The sequence below is a fragment of the Phyllostomus discolor genome, chromosome 8 (assembly GCF_004126475.2).
Source record: "Phyllostomus discolor isolate MPI-MPIP mPhyDis1 chromosome 8, mPhyDis1.pri.v3, whole genome shotgun sequence".
Lineage (NCBI taxonomy): Eukaryota > Metazoa > Chordata > Mammalia > Chiroptera > Phyllostomidae > Phyllostomus > Phyllostomus discolor.
The window spans coordinates 40,909,491-40,933,438 of NC_040910.2; the positions used below are offsets into that span (position 1 = coordinate 40,909,491).

The window sequence follows — 23,948 nt, forward strand, 5'->3', positions numbered from 1 at the left end:
AAAAGCGAAAAAGTAAGGCAGCAGGTGATAGTTTTAAATGGAGCTGTCCCTTTAAACTACTAGGAAGTGTCAGCAGGTCCCAGGCGACTGCAGGCTAAGACTCCCCTCTGAATTGAACTGACATTCCCTGAGGGATTCAAGAAGAGCACACGTGAGTCAGACAATGGCGGCCACACAGACCCCTCCCGCTCGGACACCTCGAAGCTCCCCACTGAGGGTGCTGGCAGGCTGTACCCCCTCTTCTGTCCCCACCACAGAGCCTGTGCGTCTCCTGCCTGGTCATCCCGACTCAGCCTGTCTGGTCAGGCATAATGGTTCTCTCAGGCCCTCAGTCAGCACCCTGACTGCCTGCTGGGTTCCCAAGTGCTGTGTAGGACCAACAGCTCCTGACTTTTTGGAACGAAGCTGCCTGGGCAGCTTTTCTATAACGTGAATGGCTCCTGGGAAATTCAGAGAGTTCAGGGTGGATCAGCCAGGTCATGGAGCGCAAGCCGGGGACAGAGGCAGAGAGCAGCCCTGCTCCAGGCTGCCAGGAAAGCTGGGCCAGATGATGCCAACCTTGTGCGCCAGCACTTCCTCTGAACAAGGGCAAAACCACCTACCTCACCATCGATGACAGAGCGCACTCATAGAGGCAACAGTCACCCCGTACAGAGCATGCCCTTTGGGTAGAAGCCCAGTGTGACACCTTGTTTGCCTCCTCCCTGGCAATATCCTTTAATCACCCCGCACGTCCAGTGTTGCTGGACAGGTGCCTGCTGCTGTCAGCTGCCAAGGGCTCCGCCCCCATTCTGTCAGCTAGGTGCTCAGCTGGACTCAGAGGCTCTCCAAATCAAAGCTCACCAGGAAACCAACATTGGCCAGACCCTGGGGGTGGTATGCACCACCTGAGGTGGCCACATTTCACCAGCTTACCCAAGTGCTGAGGGAACAGGCAAGCCAGCTAAATGGCCAGGAGTGAGGCCTCTGCTTCCTGCTCTCCCGACCCACAATAGACAGCTACAGGAACAGTTGACATGGCCTCGACCACCCTGGATCTACTTGGTCACCATCTTCTTACAAATCCACAACCCACATCAGTGCCAAAAGTTCAGAGACAATCTTGTGTGGACACGGGCTCCTGCTGCCTCTCTGGAGAAACATCAGCCCCTGGGCCCCAGCCCTGGCCCTTCTGTCTCCAAGGCAGTGGGGAGGAGTACTCACACCACAAGCTCCCAGCCGACCATCTAAAGGGGTACCACCGTCGGGGCTGGTGTGTGAAATGGGGCCAGTCCCTGAGGGCTCCATTCCCCAGCAATCTGCTCCCCTGAGGAGGGAGGCAAAAAGAAGACCCCACCCATGCAATTCTAGCCTCTTCTCGAAGTATCCATGCACCCCCCAGGCCATAAGGGCTGCCACAGCCCCAAGAGGCAGGGCAAGAGCACACCCAATGGGCATGACTGCCAAAGGCCTCAGCATGGTTCCCACCGTCTCCCCCAGACCTGGGGTCAGCTGGGCCTGTCCAGCAAGCAGGGGCCTTCCAAGCAGCAGCTCTTCACCTGGGGGCCTGCATAGGTGCTCAAAACTAGGCTGAAACCACACACTAAGTTCTGAGAGTAATGTGGACGTTCCCAGGGGTGAGGACCCCTCACAGTCATATCCTCAAAGCTGTCAATGGTTTGAATATGGCTAAGAACAAAGTTATAGAGAAAGATCACCCAGGCCAAGTGGCTGGCATCACACAGGCCAAAGCTTCAGGTATACAAGTCCAGGGGTACTCTGGGGTGGGGACCAAAGGGAACGCTATCCTTGAAGTATGAGCCCTCAGGGGTCTTACTCCTCACCTAGGAGGCTCCAACTCCTATCTTCCATGCCACCTGACAAGGAGCCATGAGTGACCAATCTGCCTAGGGCTACAAAAGCCATACTCTCCAGCTTCCCCCAGGGTGGGGACCCTGGCAAGCAAGGCCCTGAATGACCAACCCTTTCCCCACACTGCCTGGACTCTTCTACCTGGATCACGTGACCTGGTGATCAGACTCTTTGGGTCCAAGCAGCAGAGAACTAATCTGGAGGGTACAGCCAGTACCCAAAGGAAGGTGCTCGTCTGAAGGAAGAGGCTGGCGCACAGGCCTTACCTCACTGCTCCTAGAAGAGCAGAGTGAGGCTGTCAACTCAGAAGCCAGGACTGGATAATAGGCAGAGGCGGCTTCCAGCAGAGCAGAACCCACCTTGTGCTGCCTGAGAAACCAACAAGAAAGGAGCCTCCTAAGCTATGCCACCCAGGTGGCTGGATAAAGATTCCAGGACAAGTTGGGATGGAGACCAACCCTGCTGATAGGCCTCTGAGCCTAGCACATACACCCATCTGGCCTAGGGAGTCCTGGGGGTTGTAAAGACACTCCAGTGAAAGGGACCATGAAGCAGCCCCGCAGATGCAGTTCCACTGGCCATGGGAGCATCCTTGCCAGCTGCAGGGCATCTCTTCATGGGGTTTGGGTGGTTCACAAGTGACACGTAGAGAAGAAATGACAAGTCCTACCTTTTCTATTTTGCATGGATTTCCAGACAACTGTGAATGGCTGAGAGAGAAACTGCCAAATCTCTAGCAAGAATTTCTCTTCCACTGGACCTCCACGAGACTCAGGAAAGATGGGCTGGGAGGCTGGCATGGGGAAGACCCTCAGAGCTGCACTCCATTCGTAAGGCTCTGGCCTTATACGTCTCAAGGGCTTAAGAAAGTGAGGATGTCAGAGACTGACTAGTCTGAGGAAAGTGCCAGAAACACCCTGCCTGGGCGATGTGAGTCTCCTTCAGCGTTGCTGATGAGTAAGGCTGTCATTTGGCCTGAGAGTTCAACCTGTCCCATCTGGGGTTTCTTGGGCCCATAACACCCAACAGGTGAGTGAAGCAAGAAAAATGCAAAGACGAGAAGTGGATAAACTTGTGCGGTCGGTGATGCAAAGACAAACTGCCCTGAGAGCCAGATGGAACCTGGCCTCTGGGCCACGAAGCTGTGTAAGTGGCTGCAAGGGAACAAGACGAACACTCAGGAGTTTATGTGTTCAGTGTGACACCATCAGAAGGTCTCTGGCGACTACTGTGGGATGATTCAGAGGGTGGTCTCAGGAAGGCTGACGGGGCTGAGAGAAGATGATAAAACGTTTCTTCTTGGGGGAAATCAGCTCACTTACCCATATGGTTCTACCTGGCCCTTCCCCCAATTAACTTTCTCTGCCAGGAGTTACTGCCAAAGAAAGAAGCCAAACCTGGAATAGCCCAGGGACGAAGCACCCAGCCCTGGTGGACAGAGCACCCCAGGGTGCACTCAAAAGTCCTGAGAAGGTAGGCAGTGGTGGCTGCAGGGGACACACTCTGTCCGGGCTCCCAACTATGAGAAACTATCTTAGGTCCTGTCTGAATGGTCCTAAGCCCACTGACTTGGCAGGAGGGGGAGGACAGGGAAGGCTCTCTGGCCTCAAGAGGAGGAGGGTGAAGAGCCTGTGATTACTAGGCTGTTTTACATACTCTGGGAGGGGCCGACCGTTCTGACTAAGTGGCAGAGGGCAGCCACAGGGAGCACAGACAGCTCCAAGAGGAAGATGCCAAGGGAAAGAGTCCAGGGACGGAGGGTCCAGCTCTGCGGAGGGAGTTCCGTGAGCCCAGGACCCTCTGCTGGGCCCCAGTGCTCCCATGTAACTGGGCCTTCCACCTCACTAACCTTGGAGCCGTGGGATGGTTTGGTCTTCTTGGGGTCAGAGAAGGCAGAGAGTGGAATTGTGGGTAACATGGGGTAGTCAGGACTGGGCCTGGACACCGTTTCTGCTCCTTCGGGCATTACCATCACCTAGTGATAAAGAAGAGACAGATGTTATCAATGAGCAAGGAGGCAGGCTGGATATCCGATGGGTAAGAGGAAGCTGGCTTGCAGGAATGCGGCTAGAGGCATCCAAGCTTCCTCCTAGGGGAGGAGGCCAAGGAGAGCCTGGGTGTCAGTTTCCCAAAAGAGTCAAAGCCATTTCCTCCATGAGGGTCTGGGTGCTGAGTGCTCAGAGTGAAGCAGGCTCATGGTGGAGAGCAAAGAGAAGCGGGGTCCCAGGATGGCTGGGCCCGGGTGCAGTTGGTGCAGTCTCGAGTGGTGGGCCCTGGGCCAAGAAGACTGGCGGTGTGTTTGAGAAGCACAAGGAGGCAGCTGTGGCCAAAGCTGGCCTGCGTGCTGCAGTTAAGAAAGATCAGAAGCACGAAGGCAAGAAGCCAGGCAGACACCCACTCCAGGAAGGTGTGCAGCGGAGAAAGCAACTTCTGCTGGACATGCATGCAGTGACTTCGCCGGGTCCACATCTCCTGCGGGAGCCTCACTCCTCCACTCTCTGGTGAATAAAGTTGACTGAAACGGAGCGAGCAGTGAGGCCGAGGCAGGAGGGAACTGCACGGGGGCAGACCCAGTTCTCTGCAAAAGCCACCTGGCTGGAGCCCGCAGGAGAGGGACATGAGCTCTGCCCTTTGTTTACTAGGAGGAGGAAGGGCCTGGGCTCCTGCCAGGAGGTGCTCCTGGAAACACCTGCCCAGGTCCAGTGAGGCTCCCGCAGCACTTGCTGAAGGGAGAGAAGACCCAGGGGCAAGTTCTCAAAGTTTTGACACTGGAAGTTCACATTATTAGTGGTCAGCCACTCAGAGTAAGCTTTCTAGATGGCAATAAGAGAACAAAAGAATAAAGTTCACATTAAAAAAAAAGAAGGAAAGAAAAAGCATTTAGCTGTAATAACCTTGAGCACCTAGGATCCTTGACGAGCCCAACCTTTCATGCGAGGAGCTGATGTAATGCCCGGTCTTGGTCACGGGGACACTGGGTTGAAAGGAGGGCAGTGGAGCCCTTCGTGCCACTCCAGCCCCCACCCCCAACTCCAAGGCAATGAGGCCCAAGGCCAAGTTGCTCACCCAAGCCTGCCTCACCACGACACCCTTAACCACACACCCAGAACCCAGGTGACCCTGGTAGCATGACTGAAGACCACCAGGTCTGAGGACATCGCCACACTCTAAGGCCAGCAAGGACATGCACGAGGTTAGAGAGGTACTGACAGCCCAACCCAGGAAACAGACAAGCCCCCTCAGAGGCATGGGTCTGCTCCTTCAAGGACGGTACCTCCTCCCTTCATTTTCACTTCTCTTCTCTCCTCCAGAGAAATGTCCTAGACTGACGCTATGCCAGGATCACACAGTGAAGGCCTTGCATCTTTCTCTCCTTTCTAACAGCCTTTCGGAAAACAGGTAATGTGAGTAAATGAATCCGCTTCCACCTCCAGCACAGAGCCTCACAGGGATGTGTCTCATATAATGGAAACACAGACCCTCGCCACCAGTGGGGCACAGGAGGAAACAATGCTGAGGGGACAGGCAGGCTGGCCTCTGTTCAGAAAGTGACCACGCCATTTGGGTCACCGCTGAGGAAGTTTCTGAACCTCGTGTGAGGAATTACAAACCCACGTGCCTCCCACTGAGGGGCAGCAGAGAAAGCAGTTCTTATAGACTTACAGATCACGCGGTCCTCCAGATCTTCTAGCACGAGCATCAACACAGGCCGGTCTGTGGTCACTTGCCACCAGATGGCAAGTGCCAGCCCCACGGAAATACTCAGAGCTCCAGACTGGCTAATAATGTAAGGGCCACAGCTCAGGTCTAGGAGCAGCTGTCCTAGGCTGCTCCTAAGACCAGAGAGCACTGTTCTTGCCACCAGTCCAGGGTAAGCCCCAAACTCGCACAGCCCCAAAAGGCAAGAAAGTTCCTGACCAGACCTCTGGGCAGCCCTCACCAAGGGTGAAAAGTGCCAGGCAAAGACCACCACACCACCACCCAAGGGCCACACTCGCCCTTCCTTTCTCCTGGACTGGCCCATCCCAAACTGCAAGGTGGACCTGCCATCCCAACCTCTCTCCCTCAACTTCTCATGTCTCCTCCTCCTCCCCCACCCCTCCAGTTTTATAGGGTTAGATGATGCATTGAGCCTTCATCTCTTCACAGCCAAGAAAACCTCCTGATGCAAGAAGCAGAAGGGGACAGTCCCTTGGTGCTGGAGCTCTAAGAGGCCCATGGAACACTGACTATCTGAGCATCTATCTTTCTGAGATGTGACTATAGAAGCTTTGGGTAACACCTTAGGGAAATACTGTGGAAAACAAGGTGGAGACAGCTGAGGAGGACTTGCTGAACCTGGAAACTCCTCTCCACTTTCCCTTGGTTCTTCCAGAACTCCCAGGCAAACTTCAGGACAAATGTCTATGGCAACTGATTCCAACACCCTCCCATTCCAGTACCGAACTCCACCAACAATCACATGCTAGGTCTAAATCCCAGACTTTTATTAGGGACATGGGAGGAATCACTCCAACTTCCTACAGTAAATAAGTAACTGCTTACTAAATTAAATGAAAAGGAAAGGCCTGCTCCCTGGACCAAAGAAACTCAGTTCAAACTCCTTGGACTCACTGGGGAGGTGCCCGCCCGCCCCCCCAACACACACTCACTCACTCACTCACTCACGACCTGAACCCTTCACTACAGGCACTGCTAGGAGGGAGGCAAATACTCAGTGACTTTGGGTCACTAACAGGTGGCTTTGGGATGTCCTGTGTCCTCAGCCTGTGCCTCCCTCGGCACACACAATCCAGCCTGCAGCCAAATGCCCTGCCTCCCCCACAATCACCCATCCATAAGCATCAAGCACCCCACCCACATTCTCTAAGAGCTGACACATGCTCCTGGCACTCTGCCACAACACCAGGACTGCTGGCCACATGACTCACTACAGAGACCTAGGATCTGAGAGCTGACACCTTCATCTAGCCTCACAAGGACAGAACTACTAGGCAGAGTGCATCATCAGGGACCCTGGAGAGAGCTGCCGCTGTTTCCCTAGGTGACAGGGCTCCAGCACAGCCTTGCCAATCCAGTTAAAAGCTGGCTCCAGCGTCTTACCACACTGACAGGATGGCCTCACACCCATTTCCCCCCCCACCCCTTACAGAAGAAAATGCTAATTAATCACAGCCAACCAAGAAGCTACGGGGATAAGTGGCGACTGGTCATTCCCAGCTGACAACGCCCCAGCACAGACTCGGGACACCTGGGTCCTCTCCTGCGCTGCCAGGTGCTACCTGTACAACCTGCCCTCCTGGATACCAAGCAGGTACTCAACCATAGGCTGGAGAGACATGTCCAGGAAATCCCAAGGCACTCCCAGCACCAAGGCTGCCACCACAGGGAGCAGGGATGAAGCCACGACAGAGAAACTGCATCCGTTCAAGCAGAGGCAGGGCCCATCCACTCCGGCACACTCACCCCGCCAGCCATCAGGAGCTTGTACCGGAACTCAATGGTGGGATTGTTGAAGGTGAGTTTCTCACAGCGCAGGTGGTTCACAGGCGGGTTGCCCTCCAGGTTCAGGAACAGGTCATAGGTGAAGCAAACCTTCCTTGGCTCCTCCTTAAATAATGAAAAGAAGGAAGTCTGTTTCAGAGGGTGGATAGGAGACTACAGGGACAGACACGAGACAGAGGCAGATGTGTGCCCCCTACTGCAAGCCCCTATCCTTCTTTCTCCATTGCTTGGCTTCCATTTCTCTCTGTGCGCCTACTTCTCATCCATACAGTTATCCAAAATGAATTAGCTTACTCTTCGCAGAGCACCCAGCAAAGCAGACTCCACAACAGAATTAAAGATGAGTAAGAATGATGTTCTCAGATCATTAATGGAAATATTCTTGCTATTTGTATAGCCCCCAAGCACATACTCCCCCTAAAGCCCTCACAGTACCCGCCAACAAATAGAGAAACGGAGGCTAAACACACAACTGCTAAGTGCCAGTGCTGAGACCTGATTGCAGGCTTTGAGGCCCATTATCCTAGAGCCTTGACCCACCCCTTTCCCAGAAGGAAAATTTCTCCAAAGATATACGAATCACCAATAGGCACACAAAAAGATGTTTGACGTCATTAATCATTAGGAAAATGCAAATCAAAACCAGGAGATACCACCTCACACTCATTAGGATGATGAGTAGTAAAAAAAATAAGTGTTGGTGAGGACATGGAGAAACTGCATCCCCGTGCATTGCCAGTGAGAAGGAAAATTGGTGCCATCACTTTGGAAAACAGTCTGAGAAGTCCTCAGATTGTTAAAATAGAATACCTACCTTTATAACCCATATATCTCTCCTAGATATATACCCAAGAGAAATGAAAACATATACTGCACAAAAACTTGTATGCCCATGTCCACAGCAGCAGGATTCACAACAGTTCAAACTAAAAACAACTCAGTGCCCACTGACAGATGAATGAATAAACACACCATGGTCCACCCAGAGGAATATTACTCAGCCATGAAAAGGAGCGAAACACCTTTTGGTGTCGCTACATTGTGGATGAACCTTGAAAACACGATGCTCAGTGAGTGAAGCCAGACACAAAAGGCCACACAGTGTGTGGTTCCACGTATGTGATATGTCCAGAACAGAGGCAGGAAGTGGATTCACGGGTGCCAAGGGCTGGTCAGGAGGACATAAAAGCTAACTACTAATGGGCACAGGGTTTCTTTCTGAGGTGATGAAAATATTCTGGAATTAGAAAACTGTTGCACAACACTTACTAAAAATCACCAAATTTGTATGCTTTAAAAAGGCAACCTTTCTGGAATGTAAATTACACCCCAATTTCTTAAAATGCTCTCCATTGGGAGAGAAGAAACTAACAGGTGGGTCACTAACAGGTGGCTTTGGGACGTCCTGTGTCCTCAGCCTGTACCTCCCTCAGCACACACAATCATGGGAGCCTCCTCAGCAACTCAAAGGAGACTTGAGACAGGTCAGCCGAGGAGGGGAGGGTGAGTAAAGCAGCTAAGCCCCTCACACAGGCACTTCCACACCTTTTCTTCCCTCCAACCCTGGGGAAGAGGGGGAGCGGAGACCAGCTTGGCAGTCTGGCCACACCTCCTCAGCCTCCCCAGAAAGGCCTGAATGGTTCATATGAATAATGCCAGGCTTTTCGAAATCTGGTGAATGGGTGACACCTGAAAGTGGGAACCAGGTGGCCATGTGTCTACTTCTCAATAAAGGGACAGGAATGGGGTCCTTCAGTCTACCTACATGACACTGTTCCCCCATTCAGCCCACAAAGGCAGAAGGCACACCTGTCACATGAAGCAGCCACAGACCCTGCCTTCCAGGAGCCACAAGTCTTGTGAGGGGACTAGTAAACAGGTACTCTCGAGCTACTGCCAGTCAATGAGGCAACACTGACTTTGCCCCTTCCTATAGCCCCTGGTCTCAGGACGCATGGGCTTCTACCTCAGCCCATCTAACCTAGGCTGGGAAGTGTTCCTCTTGTCCAAGGTGGGATGATGAAATACAAGTGGTGGGGGGGGGCGGTCAGCCTAGGGAGGGCTTTCCTTCTCAAATCAAAAATAAAGGTGCAGGGAGAAGTCTCAGCACCTCTCTTCTTTCTGCTAACCTGTGTGGTGCAATGTCAACCACAGGAGGACCACAGAAGAAGCCAGGAGGGTCTCAAGTGGGCAGCCCTGACATTGTGGAGCCTCTGCCCCAAGGCCGTCAGCAGCCTGCTGACGTCTAGTCAAGGTGTCCCTCTGTGCCATCCCTCTGTCTCATGCCCACCCTTATAAAGGCACCTGTCACAAAGGGCATGTCTCCTCACCAAACTGGGAAGTTCTTGAAGCCTCTGGGGATTCCTGTCTTACCCCTGCCCCAGATGCCCATCCAGGGGAGGTGCTCCATATTTGCCAAAAGAATGAAATGAGAGGATGGATAAAAGAAGAGCCTGACCCAAAAGTGGGGGTGGAGAAGAAGTCAGGAATGTCCCCTGGACACTGTGATGAGCTTGGAGAGTGGTTATGAGTTGGTGAAGTCAAGAAGGGCCAAGGGGGCAGGGAGAAGCACTACTGGCCACAGCATCCTCTCTGGGAGTCCTGAGAGTTCCCATGGCAGCAGTCAGAAAGGGAGGATGGAGAGCGGTGGCAGGAGGTGATCCAGAAAGAAGGGCCTTGGCTGCTGCTGGGCAGGTGCTGTGTCCTGGGGCAAAGGGGTCTATAGGGACTTAGGCTCAGGAAGGACGAACACAGATCCACGACCCAGTGAACTAACACCCTCTGGCCTGCAGGATATCAGGACTGGGAGCAGGGTTAGAAACTGGCAAGCAAAGGGAAGGCAAACCCAAGTGTCTGTCCTGCCTTTCCAGTATAACCACACGGAAGATGAGAGGTGAGCTGCACAAATGTGTTCCCGCTTCCACATGGAGAAGGAATGACCTCATCACAGTTCTGTAACCCTTTAGGGGTAATTCAGGTGCACTGCCCACCAGTTGCTGTCCACATACATCACACACACAGACCACCAGACAAGACTGATGCCACCTTCCAGGCAGATCTCACCTCCACACTCAAGTTCAAAATGACAGGGAATACGCAAAGTAGGACGGTGCCACATAAACACCACGGGAATGAAAGCAGCAAATAGCCTGACAGCACCAAACTCTATGTGGCGAAAGACCCAGTTTCTTTAACAAACTGCAAAGAAAAAAATGATAGAGGGAGAATCTACATATTAAAAGGGAAAAATTCATGAATACACAATGTGTGAATCTTACCTAGATCCTGATTCAAAAAGAAAAAAAAAATCTTTAAGCATTGGATATTAAGGAATTATGAATCTGTAGGTGTGATACTGGTATTATTATTCTTAAAAAACAGTCCTTATATTTCAGAGAACATTCTGGAATACTGACACACAAAATGCAGATGTCTGGGTGTGGCAGGCCAGGGATGGACCAAACACAGCCCTGTGACACACTGGAACCAGGCGATGGCTACAGAGGGCTTCACTCCATCTACTTCTGTAGGTGTTTCAAACTTGCCCAGGTAGCTTTTTGAGTGGATATGAGGGAAGCTGCACATTCAGAGGAGAAGCTCAACTCAGGGAACTCCTCAGGGAGGGGAGGGTGCCCTGGGTCCTCAGAGATGCCAGCAGGAGGTTGGCAGGCAGCTGGAAGAGGTTGAGAGGCTGGGGCTTGCCCTCACTGCCTACCTAGCCTTGGTCACAGGCCTGCCGTCCTGAGCCTTGGTTTCTTAGCCTGTAACATGGAGAAGATTCTATAAGGTAACGAAGCCGAGGCACTCAGCTCAGTGCTATTGATAAATGGAAGCTACTCCTTTTACCAGAAAGAGATCTGGGCTACAGAAGGACACCTGGGAGACACAATAGACAGATGGTACCTGAAGCCACATGATTCCCCAGGGGAGAAATACAGGGGCATTGAAAGGGCACTCCACAGCTCTGCCAAATACAGGAGCACCACAAGGCTCAGAGCAGACCTTTCCTCTCCTCTGCGCCCTCTCTGGCTGACCCCATGCTCAGCCACAGCTTTACCTTCTGGCTTCGTGGTAGGTCTGGGCTTTTCTTCCGGGTTCCTCAGCCAGCCCTTGCTCATCTCCCTGGCCCATTCATCACCTCCTAACCATCCAGCTGCTTCTACTACAGCCCCCTTTTAATCCACAAAGTTTAAACCAGCTCTTGGCTTATCCCCAACCCACTTCTTCAAAACCTGCCATGACCTCCCTCTGAGCCTTGAGAAAAGGCCAAACCATCACCACAGCCAGTGCAATCTGGCCATCTCAGGCCATGCTGCTGTCTCCTACTTCCCCCATCCAGCTCTCCCTTGGGCTGGCACGCATCCTTCTTCAGGCTTCCTGGATCAATGTTCCCAATCACAGCATGTGATTCACTCTTGTGAGTAGGACTCATCAAGGTCTATAGGACAGATGTCTGTTTTTTTGTCCATCCACCCCCGTGGACTTTGAGCATTATGGACAAAGGGACCCTTTTTGTTTCTGATGGGCCTGGAACTGACCAAGCACCTGTGTCTGTTCAATGTGCCCACATACTCATTTACTCTACAAAAACTTAATGGGTGCCCACAGCCACGACCAAGACCAAGGAGGGATCTCTGACCTCATGGACACTCAGGTCTGTAGATGGAGAGTCACCACAGCAGTGGTACTGACATGACACTGACTATGTACTACAGCCAGGTAGTTTTCCAAGCACTCAATGTGTACGAATGCTTCACAGCCCAAAACACAGACACTCTTACTGTCCCCATTTCACAGATGAAGAAACTGAAACACAGGCAGTCATCTGCCTGGTGCCACGTGGCTGGTCAGTGGTGAGCCAAGCAAGGTTCACAATGGGCAGGCAGTATTCTCTGGAACCCCTAGGGCACGGGTGGCAAACAGAAAGCCCGTGTTTTATCCAGCCCAGCACCTTGTTTCTACCCAGCGGCAGCAACAACCTCCTTGCCCCTAGGTTAAGGAGTAGTTACGTTTATGCAGTCCTAAAATTACATTTGGCTCTTTGAAGGCAGCCACAAGGCTAATGTGGCCCCTGGTGAAAATGAGTTTGACATCCCTGTCCTAGGGAAAATTTCATGCCTACATAAACCAAACAGGCCAAGGCAACAGCCCAAAACAGGAGACAAGGAAGAGTTCTGGATGACTCCCCAGATGTGGGCAGTGTAGGGCAAAGCCAGGAGAAGCATCAGAGCCAGGCAGAGGCCTCCCAGAGGGACCAGCATGTGCCCTGCAGCTGGTGTATGCCTCAAAGCACACTGAGAAAGGCTGACCAGAGCTCCCTCTCAACAAGCCTGTGAAACTTGGGAATTCCCAGGAGGGTGACCAGCCCTTGGGAAACCAACCCCCAGAAAAAATCAAGACACAGCCAGCACCACAGCACCTGGAGAGCCAGCGGCATACTCGGTGCATGGCCAGTTCAAGGACTACGGGGCCAGCACTCCCAAAGAGTAACATCTTTAGTCCAGCCAGACCCCTACATGTGCCCCACTCTCAGCAAAAGCAGCTGAAGCCTGCCTCAAGTGTTCTCAAACCAGGCTGTGGGATGCCATCTGGCCACTGGCCACAGGCCAGCATCTCTCTCTGACCTCAGTAAACTAAGATGCAGAGGAACTGGCTAAACTGGTGCCAGCCACCAAAGCCAGAGCATGCGCATCTACCTTTAGTGCGTGGGGAGTCCAGGCCACAAGAGCCCAAACGGGCCAGGCTGACCCTGGCACGGGACACAACAAGGTAAAGAGGCTAGCCTAATGCATTGGGAGCTCCCAATGCTGCCCTCTCCACCACCTCAGACCCTCCCCCCAACTCCCTAGGGCCGTCTCCAGGGCCCTGCTCTCTCCTGTGGCTAGCAGGGCTGGCCCTGGACAACCCCCAGGTTCACTGCTCTACCCTTGGGTACAAATGGAAGAGTAACTGACCCTCAGACTGTCAGCAGTCCAGGGAGAAAGCATGGCTTCTCAGGATCCCTGGGGCTGTCTCCTCACCATCTCTGCCCTGCCCACACTTCTACCTGGGGCCTGTTTGACTTTCCCTTGTGAGAGGTCCTGAGGTTTACACATGTTAGACTGAAAAAAAAAAGAAGAAAAGGTCAAATTTGAAACTTATCATGGCCATAACTGCAAGTTTACAGGGCTGCTGTCAGCAACATCCCTATGGGTCAAATGAGACAGCTTTTTTTTAAAGGAATTTTATTACTTATTATTATTAATCTTCACACAAGGACATTTTTTCATTGCTTTTAGAAAGAGAGGAAGGGAGAGAGAGAAAAACACTGATGCAAGAGAGATCGATTGCCTCCTGCATGTGTCCAGACCAGGTATCGAACCCACAATGATCCAGTTGGTTGGGATGATGATCCAACCAACTGAGTCCCACTGGCTGGGGAAAACTGGCTTTTTAAAATGCTTTGCAAGGAAAGAAAAAAAGAGAAAGAAAGAGAAATAGAAGAAGGAAAGATTTTAAAAATATGAGAGATATGAGAGATACAGCCACCAAAAGCAATACACTGACTTTATTTGAATCCTGATTTAAAGAGGGAGTAATGGGGAAAAAATTGAACAACTATAATAGCATAATCAGTAAAATATATTTAAAAAACATAAAAAAACAAATCAGCATGACAATTAGGGAAATTTGACATCACTGGATACTTAATATTAAAGAATTATTAATTTGTTAATTTTTAGATATGATGATGTTTGGTTAAGCATTTTTTTAAAAAGAGACCCACCTTTTACAGATGCAGATGGAAATATTTATGGATTATAAAAGACAGGGTGTCTAGGACCTGAGTCAAAATAGTCCCGAGGGTAGAGAAGGAAGCAACACTGTACCTGGTGCCTGCTGAAGCCAGTGGCGGCGCCACACCAATGGTTTGCTCTGCTATCCTCTCTACTTCTGTAGGCAGTTTTTAATAGTTTAATGTATTTTAACAGCAAACTTATAGGAACAGCAATATTACAGAAGGCAGACAACATTAAAAACAGGGACTTGCATGTAGGGCAACTCAGAAAAAGTATACTGCGTGGATGGAAGCTACTGTATGAAAGAAGTTTTACACCACACAATGCAATACAGAGACGATGTATTATAGAATTGTATGCCTGAAACCTATGTAATTTTGTTAACCCATATCACCCCAATAAATTCAATAAAAAGGATAAAAAAAACTACAAACACCATTTAGCTGCCATCAATAAGATATTTACTTGTTTTAAAAAAAATCAAGTGCTGACATTATCCAGAAAAATTTAACAGGTTTATTTATAATTATTACAAAGTTGAACTGCTGAAATGTGTTCACTGAGACATTACGACTTGCATTAATACTTTATGTTCCTGTATTTATATTTTAAAATAATTCACACACAAATGAAAATGGAAAAACTGCCAACACCTGATTTCTGTCCCCTATCTTCCACTTGCAATCATATACACAGGCATCTTTTGACCCCATGGGAAAACACACCTAACGTTCAGAACTACCAACAACAGGAAGAAGAAAAAAAATGTTTTAAAGAATGAAATGTTTCATATCATACTGGATTCTTAAGCATGTTCTCCACAAATGTGGTGTTCTAGCTGCATTTCTTTTGGTATATTGTTAACATGTTTGGCATGTACAGCACACAGGTTGGTGTCTTCAGAAAGGCCAATCAGATAGGCCTCACTCACCTCCTGCAAAGCACCAATAGCTGCACTCTGAAAGCACAGATCTGTTTTGAAGTCCTGAACAATTTCTCACATCAGATGCTGGAAGGGAAGTTTGTGAATCAGAAGTTGAGGGGACTTCTGATGACATCTAGGCCTGTGATGATGAGGTTTCTTCACTCCTCCAGCAGAGGGTGCACTCTTGCGAGTGACTTTTGTAGTCCGATGCTTCCTTGGTGCTTTACCACTAGTCAATTTGTGGGCAGTCTGCTTTGTAAGAGCCATGGTACTGAGACCTTCTTACTTACCCTTCTTCGGCTGGAGTTTTTGAGCCAGAGGCTGCACTGGCCTTAGGGAGAGATGGCACAGCAGTGGCTGTAAACACTTCTGTACGTATTTTAAGTTTTCTACATTAAGTAAATTTAAATATATGCTTAGCTCTACTCCCAGCCTCCCACACAGTGCTGCATCTGCACACCTAGACTACCTGCTGTGACTGGCTCTGTCCTGGAACAGGGGGAGGAGGGTGCAGACAGGGCAAGCCCCCATCACAGAGCTCAGAGGACTCAGGCAAGGCCCAGTAGAACCCTCCATCCCCAGGTCCTCCTTGGCTGTCAGGCAAATAAATGCTTCGCTCTTGGCTTAAGTGGCCACCCACCTGACGGCCACCAGCACCCCTTGGCCAGCCCTCCCTGGGGGCCAGGCACTGTGCTACAGAGTTTACCTAGCGCTTACTTCACCCTTGCAAATTCTCACCATCAATCAGGAGAGGAAACTGAAGTTTAGTGGCATTTAATCATTTACCAAGGCCACAGCCTCTGGTGTCTCCCTGTGGATGCAGCCCTGACCCACACAGTCAAAACCAAACTGGTCTAGAACAGCAAGAGAGAACTGCTCACTGCCAAGTAGAGAAAGCAATGGAAGGAACAAGAGATAAATGTCCCAAAGCAAACTCCATCAAAGCTGAAATTCTACTTTCAGGATTTGACCTGATAAACTCATGGACAAATGTTTGAGGAGGGACCCTGGGTAGCACTGCAGTACTGAGAGGCCTAGAGAAGAAACAGAAAAAGTTCTCAATGGGGAAGCTGGGGGAATCACAGCTGATCTTAAGCTGAGGGAAGAGCTCTGCAGAGACATCACAAAGAAATGAGGTAGAGTTATGTGTGCTGACAAACAAAACGTTTCTGGAAGGACTTACTAATTAATGCTTGTAGTGGTTACTTCAAGGAAGTAAGCTGGAAACAAGACTAATTCTTTGCAACTGATATACATAATGAGCTGTCAGGAAAAACAATCTAACCATTTTAATATAATAAGAAAGGTTTGTGTGACACTGATGTAACCTGGCAGCCAAGGAGAGTGGACTGCAATGCACAGTGTGAACAATGATGACTTCATTGCACTAGTCAGTGGGGGCAGTAGACATCGTTGAATGAACATGTATACTGTGTAGACCTCATATTCAAAATGACTGAGAGAGTACAGCAATGAATCTGCATCAAATTTTGCGTTAAGTTTGAACCTTCTTCCGCAGAAATTATTTGGATGATTCAGAAGGGCACAGCTATGGGCAACTGGTGATTGGCAGCTTCATCATGATAATGAACCTGCTCATGCATCACATCTCGTGCAGAGTTTTATGGTGAAACATCAAATCACCCAGGTGACTTCGCCCTCCTACAGCCCAGATTTGGTGCCCTTCGACTTCTGGCTTTTCTCAAAACTCAAATCACCTTTGAAAGGGAAGAGATTTCAGAATATTGATGAGATTCAGGAAAATACGACAGGGCAGCTGATGGTGACTGGGAGAACCGTGTGAGGTCCTACACAGACCTCGTACATCACTTTTGTAGTTAGAAGAAAAACTTTTAAAAAGCCTAAGAAAAACACTGCAATGTGAACTGAAAACTGAGGGTTTTGGGATCTGAGACCTCCTGGATGCCAAAGCAGCTCTAATTCTGTCTCACTGTGACCGGAGACCAGCTACTCCACCTCTCCAAGCCTCAGCGAAAGGAGAAAACAAAACCATGGGGTTCTGGGAGCATGAGGGAAGGAGGAAAAAACTGTAACTTCGACTGACAGGAAGGACCACATGGGCAGCATCAGTCCGGGCTCTCACCACATCAGACTGACCTGCTAAGAAGGCCAGGGGCACCCTGAGGGCTGGCCAGGACCAGGTGCAGTAAGACCAGTCATATCACTGTGAGCAACAGTGAAAGGCAAACCACTGAAATGCTTTTTGCTACAGGTCAGGGGTGAGAGGAACATTTTTGTATGTGTGTATCTGAATTCTGAACAAGAAGGTGCATGTCCACTGAGTACTCTGGTACTCACAGAGCAGAGAGACAAAGGGGACAGACCCTGGAGCTAAGCTGGCTCTTGCACTCAATGGGTCACCTTGAGCACTATTACACTACCTGTACAGGCCTCAGCTTCCTCACCTGTGAAATGGAAAAAACAGAACCCACAAGTGCACGAGTGCACAAAAATGCCGGTCATCATTATACATGGATGTGAAAAGCGCTCCGAGACAGGCTGCTGAGAGAGAACAGCTAAGGGCACAACCATGAGTCTAACTGGAACCCCACTGCATTCACACTGAAGACTCTGACTTTTACACAAGTGCCAAACAGGGAACCATTCTGGGTGACAGACACTCAACCTCTCGAGAGATCAAAAAGATTGGGGAATAGAAAGGGAAGTGTCCCAGTTTTCTACTCTGCGTGCTTCAATATTATCTGAACTCATGGTAACCTGAATATATTCATGTACTGATAAGCAATTAGGAATTAAAACAGGAGGGCAGAAAGGCATACCCTACATTTTAAAGACCTGTGCCATGAGGGCCTGACTGGATAGCTCAAATGGTTAGAGTGTCATCTCGGTACACCAAAGCTGTGGGCTTGATCTCTGGGCACAGCACACACACAAGAATCAACTGATGAACGCATAAAAAAGAACAAAATGATGAGAATTTCTCTCTCTCTAAAAATAAAAAATAGCCCCGGCTAGTGTGGCTCAGTGGATTGAGCATCACACTGCAAACAGAAGGGTCCCAGGCTGGATTCCCAGTCAGGGTACGTGCCTGAATTGCGGCCAGGTTCCCAGTGGGGGCACATGAGAGGCAATCACACGCTGATGCTTCCCTCTCTCTTCCTCCCTTCCCAAACTCTCTCTAAAAATAAATAAATAAATGAAATTTTAAAAGAAAACAATGCTGCAATAAACACAGGAATGCACACTCAGACTTCTGGATAAGATGGAAGCGTAGGTAGATACATTGTGCCTCCTCACACAACCAAAATAAGGACAACAATTTAGAAACAAAAAACAACCAGTACTGACAGAAAATCGAACTGTCCACCAACCAAGAAGTTAATGTAGACACATTCACCCAGACCAGTAGGAGGGGTGAAGTCAGGCGGCTGGCGGGAGAGGACCCGCGGGAAAGTGGTGGCTGGTGGACCCTGGGTGTGCAAGGTGGTGGCTGGCAGACTGGGCGGTCCTACATTCGCTCGAAGATAAACAAGGCAAAACTGGGAGCAAGACAGATCATGCAACCTAGGGTCCCAGTAGAGGGAAATAAAACCTCAAAACACCAACTGAAAACACCTGTTGGGAGGTGAGGCACTGGGAGGAACTCCCAGCCTCACAAGAGTTTGTTGAAGAGACCCATGGGGTCCTAGAACGTACATAAGCCCACCCACCCAGGAATCAGCACCAGACTGGCCCAGTTGCTTGGGGGAAGCAGCGGAAGGGACTGAAATCTGGCAGAGAGTGGAGCAAGTGCCATTGTCCCCTCTCAGACCCCTATCCCACAGACAGCATCACAACCCAGTGACATGGGTTGCCCCACCTGGGCGAACACCCAAGGCTCTGCCCCTCACTACGTAACAGGTACATCAAGACAAAAAAAAAAATGGCCCAAATGAAAGAACAGATCAAAGCTCCAGAAAAAATACAACTAAGTGACAAAGAGATAGCCAGCCTATTAGATGCACAGTTAAAAACACTGGTAATCAGGATGCTCACAGAATTGGTTGAATTTGGTCGCAAATTAGATGAAAAAAATGAAGGCTATGTTAAGTGCAATAAAGACAAATGTACAGGGAACCAATAGTGATGGGAAGGAAACTGGAACTCAAATCAATGGAGTGGACCTGAAGGAAGAAAGAAACATCCAATCAGAACAGAATGAAGAAACAAGAATTCAAAAAATGAGGAGAGGCTTAGGAACCTCCAGGACATCTTTAAACATTCCAACATCCAAATTATAGGGGTACCAGAACAAGAAAAGGAAGAGCAACAAGTGGAAAGGTTATTTGAACAAATAATGAAGGAGAACTTCCCCATTCTGGCAAAGGAAAGAGACTTCCAGGAAGTCCAGGAAGCTCAGAGAGTCCCAAAGTAGTTGGACCCAAGAAGAAACACACCAAGGCACATCATAATTACATTAGCCAAGGTAAAAATGAAGGAGAGAATCCTAGAAGCAGCAAGAGATAAGGGGACAGTCACCTACAAAGGAGTTCCCATCAGACTGTCAGCTGATTTCTCAAAAGAGACCTTACAGGCAAGAAGGGGCTGGAAAGAAATATTCCAAGTCATGAAAGACAAGGACCTACATCCCAGATTGCTCTATCCAGCAAAGCTCTCATTTAGAATGGAAAGGCAGATAAAGTGCTTCTCAGATAAGGTCAAGTTAAAGGACTTCATCATCACCAAGCCCTTATTTTATGAAATGTTAAAGGGACTTATCTAAGAAAAGAAGAAAGAAAAAACACGTATAGTAAAAGGACAGCAAACTCACAATTATTAACAACCACACCTAAAGCAAAACCAAAACAAACTAAGCAAACAACTAGAACAGGAACAGAACCACAGAAATGGAGATCACCTGGAGGGTTAGCAACAGGGGAGTGGGAGGGGGAGAGAGGGGGAAAAGGTACAGAGAATAAGTAACATAGACGGTAGACAGAAAATAGACAGGAGGAGAGTAAGAATAGTATGGGGAATGTAGAAGCTGAAGAACTTATGACACATGGACATGAACTAAAGGGGTAGAATGTGGGTGGGAGGGGGTGTGCAGGGTGAAGGGGAGTAAAGGGGGGAAATGGGACAACTGTAATAACATAATCAATAAAGTATATTAAAAACTAAAATAAACATAGGAGTGCATATATCATCAAAAAATATAAATAAATAATAAGTAAATTTTAAAAAGACATGTGCCATGAAAACAGACAAATACTTTTATGCTGAAAATAGGTTTCTGTTTTCTGGAGCCCTAACTTAATGATTCGTCCCCAGTGTAACACTAGAGAGTGAGCAAGTAACCTGCAATATAAACACAAAATGAATTAGCAACTTGACAAAGAAGCCTAGACCAAAACAGACAAAAGGGAGGAAAGAACGTGATATCCCCAGGATGAGACCATGAAAGTTCAAAACTGAGGGGACTCCAAAACCACTGGTCTCCTCCTGAACGTCACTCCCCACCCCACCCCAGTCTGAGAGACCACACTTCCACAGCCCACGGTGTCAGTAAAACAAAGAGACACAAGAGCCAGTTACAAAAAACATGAGACCACCGCTCTCAAACCCTGAGCTGAGGCTGTCTGAACTTACAGCTCTGATCCCCAAGAAAGTGAGGGGCTGGACTGACTTTGCCAAGCATATTTACATTACTCCCCACCCCACCTCTACTCAAATGCATCCCTCCTTCACTTTGGTGGGGTAGGGATGACTGCAAACGACTCAGCAACTCCCATCTTTACAGGAGAACACATACATCAGTCAGCAGAGAGGTTCTCAGGGAAGTTGATTCCAGGCCAGTGCTTTTCCCCCTTAACAGAGCAGGCAGGAGAGGGAGTGGACTGGTCTTCCCGGGTCCTGGAGTGACAGTGATCAGCATGGGACAGACTGTGCCTTTTCTTGCACACATGCATGCTTTTAAGGCACCTCGTTTTCCAGGCAGCTCCAGACACTGACTGTCCTCTAGGAAACACAGATGCTTTTGGAGTCCCACATCAAGGAACAGAAAGATGTTCCAGGGAAAGACAAACCAAGCCACACAGCTGGCCACATTCATGTGGCTTGTCATAACTCGACAGCCCCCTGACCTTTCCCTGGATCTCCTTGCACAATGTCCCTTCTGTTCTGGCTCCTCAGCAATCCACCAGGGAGGGCAGCCAGCTCTGTGGGTAGTGGGGAGGTGAGGGCAAAGGGATGAGAAAATGGTGACTCCAGAAAACACGTGCTGAACTAGGGCAATCTCGGTTCCTACTTAATCACTCAAGACCAGCTCTGCCCTGGCTGGTGTGGCTCAGTGGACTGAGTGCTGGCCTGAGAACCAAAGGGTCACCAGTTTGATTTCCAGTCAGGGCACATGCCTGGGTTGCAGGCCAGGTTCCCAGTGGGGGCATGTGAAAGGCAACCACACACTGATGTTTCTTTCCTTTTCTCCCTCCTTTCCCCTCTCTAAAAATAAATAAATAAAATCTAAAAAAAGCCCCCCCCAAAACAAAACACCAGCTCTCATCTACCAAGTCTCAATTTAAATTGAGGGCAGGAAGGAAAAGCCCACTCAGGTCCAACATAAGTGGGCTTTTGCAGCCCAGAGCCACTTCCACTCTGGAGCGTGGGGAGGGACGGAGGATTTGGTGACACTGGGACCTCCCACAGAATGCTGCTGGGCCTTCCACACACCCTTCACAGCTTCCTCCCACTCACCAAGCACAAGCTAGCAAGGGTATGTCCGAGAAGCTGCAGGTGAGAGCTTAAAGCTCAGAAACCAGCACTATTTTAAAAACCCTTTCCAACAAAAATCACACATAGTTCCTAATAAAATGTACCAAAATGTCCTTTCTGGGACTTCAGACAGCAGGCTTTGCGTAAAACCATGGGAAGTTAGTCATGGTTAGAGATCCCTGACTAATAACAGCTTGATGTGGGAGGCGGGGTGAAGGACAGGGAAGATGTCTAATACAAGCAGCGAATAACCAAACTCAACTTCTTCACATTTTACCTTTTCTGAAAATTAGACTGTCTATTAAAGTCAGTGTGCACACTTGGTATGTTTTATTCATCTCAAAGTATGTTATTAAACTGAAGGTACATCTCACAATGAAGGGAGCCACAGACCGTAAGAAATGGGGTTAAGGTCAGCTTCAGGGGATGGCTGAACTGCGGGTTTGATACCAAAACATGCCCAGACCAGCATTCCTATCCTAACAAACATTTACAGGGCCCAGGCTGGCACTGCTGGCCCAAAGCAGGCATGAGAACGTGAGGACAGGTTTCTTAGTAAAGAATAAGGTTACTAGCCCTGGCTGGTGTAGCTCAGTGGATTGAGCACGGGCTGGGAACCAAAGTGTCCCAGGTTCGATTCCCAGCTAGGGTACATTCCTGGGTTGCAGGTCATAACCCCCAGCAACCGCACATTGATGTTTCTCTCTCTCTCTCTCTCTCTCTCTCCCCTCCCTCCCTAAAAATAAATAAATAAAATGTTTAAAAAAAAAAAAAAAGAATAAGGTTACTTAAACTCTCATTCCATCCTATGACTGATTTTCTTTTCTCCTCTCAGTGTTGCCAGTCACAAGCCAGAAACTCAGAACTAAGGGTAAGCATCTTTAATTTCAAAAAGCAAAATTAGATCAGCTGCCCCATACCTGCTCACAACCAAGACCAAGCCCTCCAGGTCCACTCCAAAGTCTCCCCTTCCCCTGCTGCACCGACCCTGCCTCCTAACAGACACCAGAACTCAGTCAAATGCTTCCCGTTTGGCAGCCACTGAATTACTCCCTGGAAAGGCTGGTCCAGGTCTGCTTTGTAATGTGGCCATGCTACCACAAAACATTCTGGGACGGGCAAGAGACGGTTCCTGGCTGGGGATTCTGAAGCCGTGGCCACCAGACCTCATGCCCAAAGAGGGGGATAAGCCCAGAGAGATCAGAGGAATCAACCCTTCACTGAGGGTGTGCAACACATCCCCTTTCCACACAGAGGCTGAACTGTCTTTTTAAAAAGCAAGTGTGGTGAATGGCCATACCACCCTGAACATGCCCAATCTTGTCTAAAAAGCGAGTGCGTCCTGGCTGGTGTGGCTCAGTTGGTTGGGGCATCGTCTTGTCACTGAAAGGCTGTGGGTTCAATCCCCAGGAAGCAACTAATGGGTGTGTCTCTTTCGCATCCATGTTTCTCTCCATCCCTTCCTTTCTCTCTAAAAGCAAAGAAAAAAGTGTCCTCAGGTGAAGATTAAAAAAATATAATAAAAACCGAGTGTGATCGTGTCATCCTCTAGCTTAACTCTACGATGGCTCCCCAATGTGAGGGGAATGAGCAGCTCTGCCAACCTCACCCGCCTGTCCTCAGCCTCCCTCTCCAACCCAGTGTCCCTGACTCCACCTGCACACTCTGAGGCTTCCACCTAGGAGTCTGCCTTGTCCTCTCTGCCTGGCCAACCCCTCCCCACCCACAAGTCTTGGAGTAAACCTCCCTCCCTAAGGGAAACCTTGTGCAGCACGCCCCAACCCTTCCTAACCGGGTCCCTGTAGTACTCACAGCACCCACCACTGCTGTTTGAGAGGACAGATGCCTTGTCCTGACATAGCCACCTTCCTGATCATTTGATTAGTGCCTCTCACCCCTGCCAGTCTGGGAGCTCACGAGACATGAGACATGTGCACTTTCACCCCAATGTGTCCTAGACTCAGTAAATATCTGCTACATGAATCAATCAATGACACTGCAGCAAAAGAAAGAAGAAAAGTCATTCTTCTTCCTCACTGTAAATAAACCAATTCTTCTAAAAGAACTCTCAACTGCAAAGAATCGAAGAGAGAGGCATCCCCTACTAGAAACCATCTTCCTATCACAATTCCCTTCTGCCTCTTCAAAAGCTGTTC

At 49.3% G+C, this 23,948-nt stretch overlaps 1 protein-coding gene across 3 annotated transcripts in view; it reads right to left on the reverse strand.

Moving 5' to 3' along the window:
- MLLT1 (MLLT1 super elongation complex subunit) overlaps positions 1 to 23,948 on the reverse strand; it is a 68,911-nt gene that overhangs the window by 13,332 nt on the left and 31,631 nt on the right. For 2 of the 3 annotated variants that reach the window (XM_028519227.2, XM_036032265.1), the window contains 2 exons: positions 7,318 to 7,461; positions 3,701 to 3,826 (listed from right to left, as the gene is read on the reverse strand). In XM_028519227.2, the coding sequence (XP_028375028.1) occupies positions 3,701 to 3,826; positions 7,318 to 7,461 (270 nt within the window). The remainder of the gene's footprint in view (positions 1 to 3,700; positions 3,827 to 7,317; positions 7,462 to 23,948) is intronic. The other variant, XM_028519228.2, reaches the window with a different exon arrangement.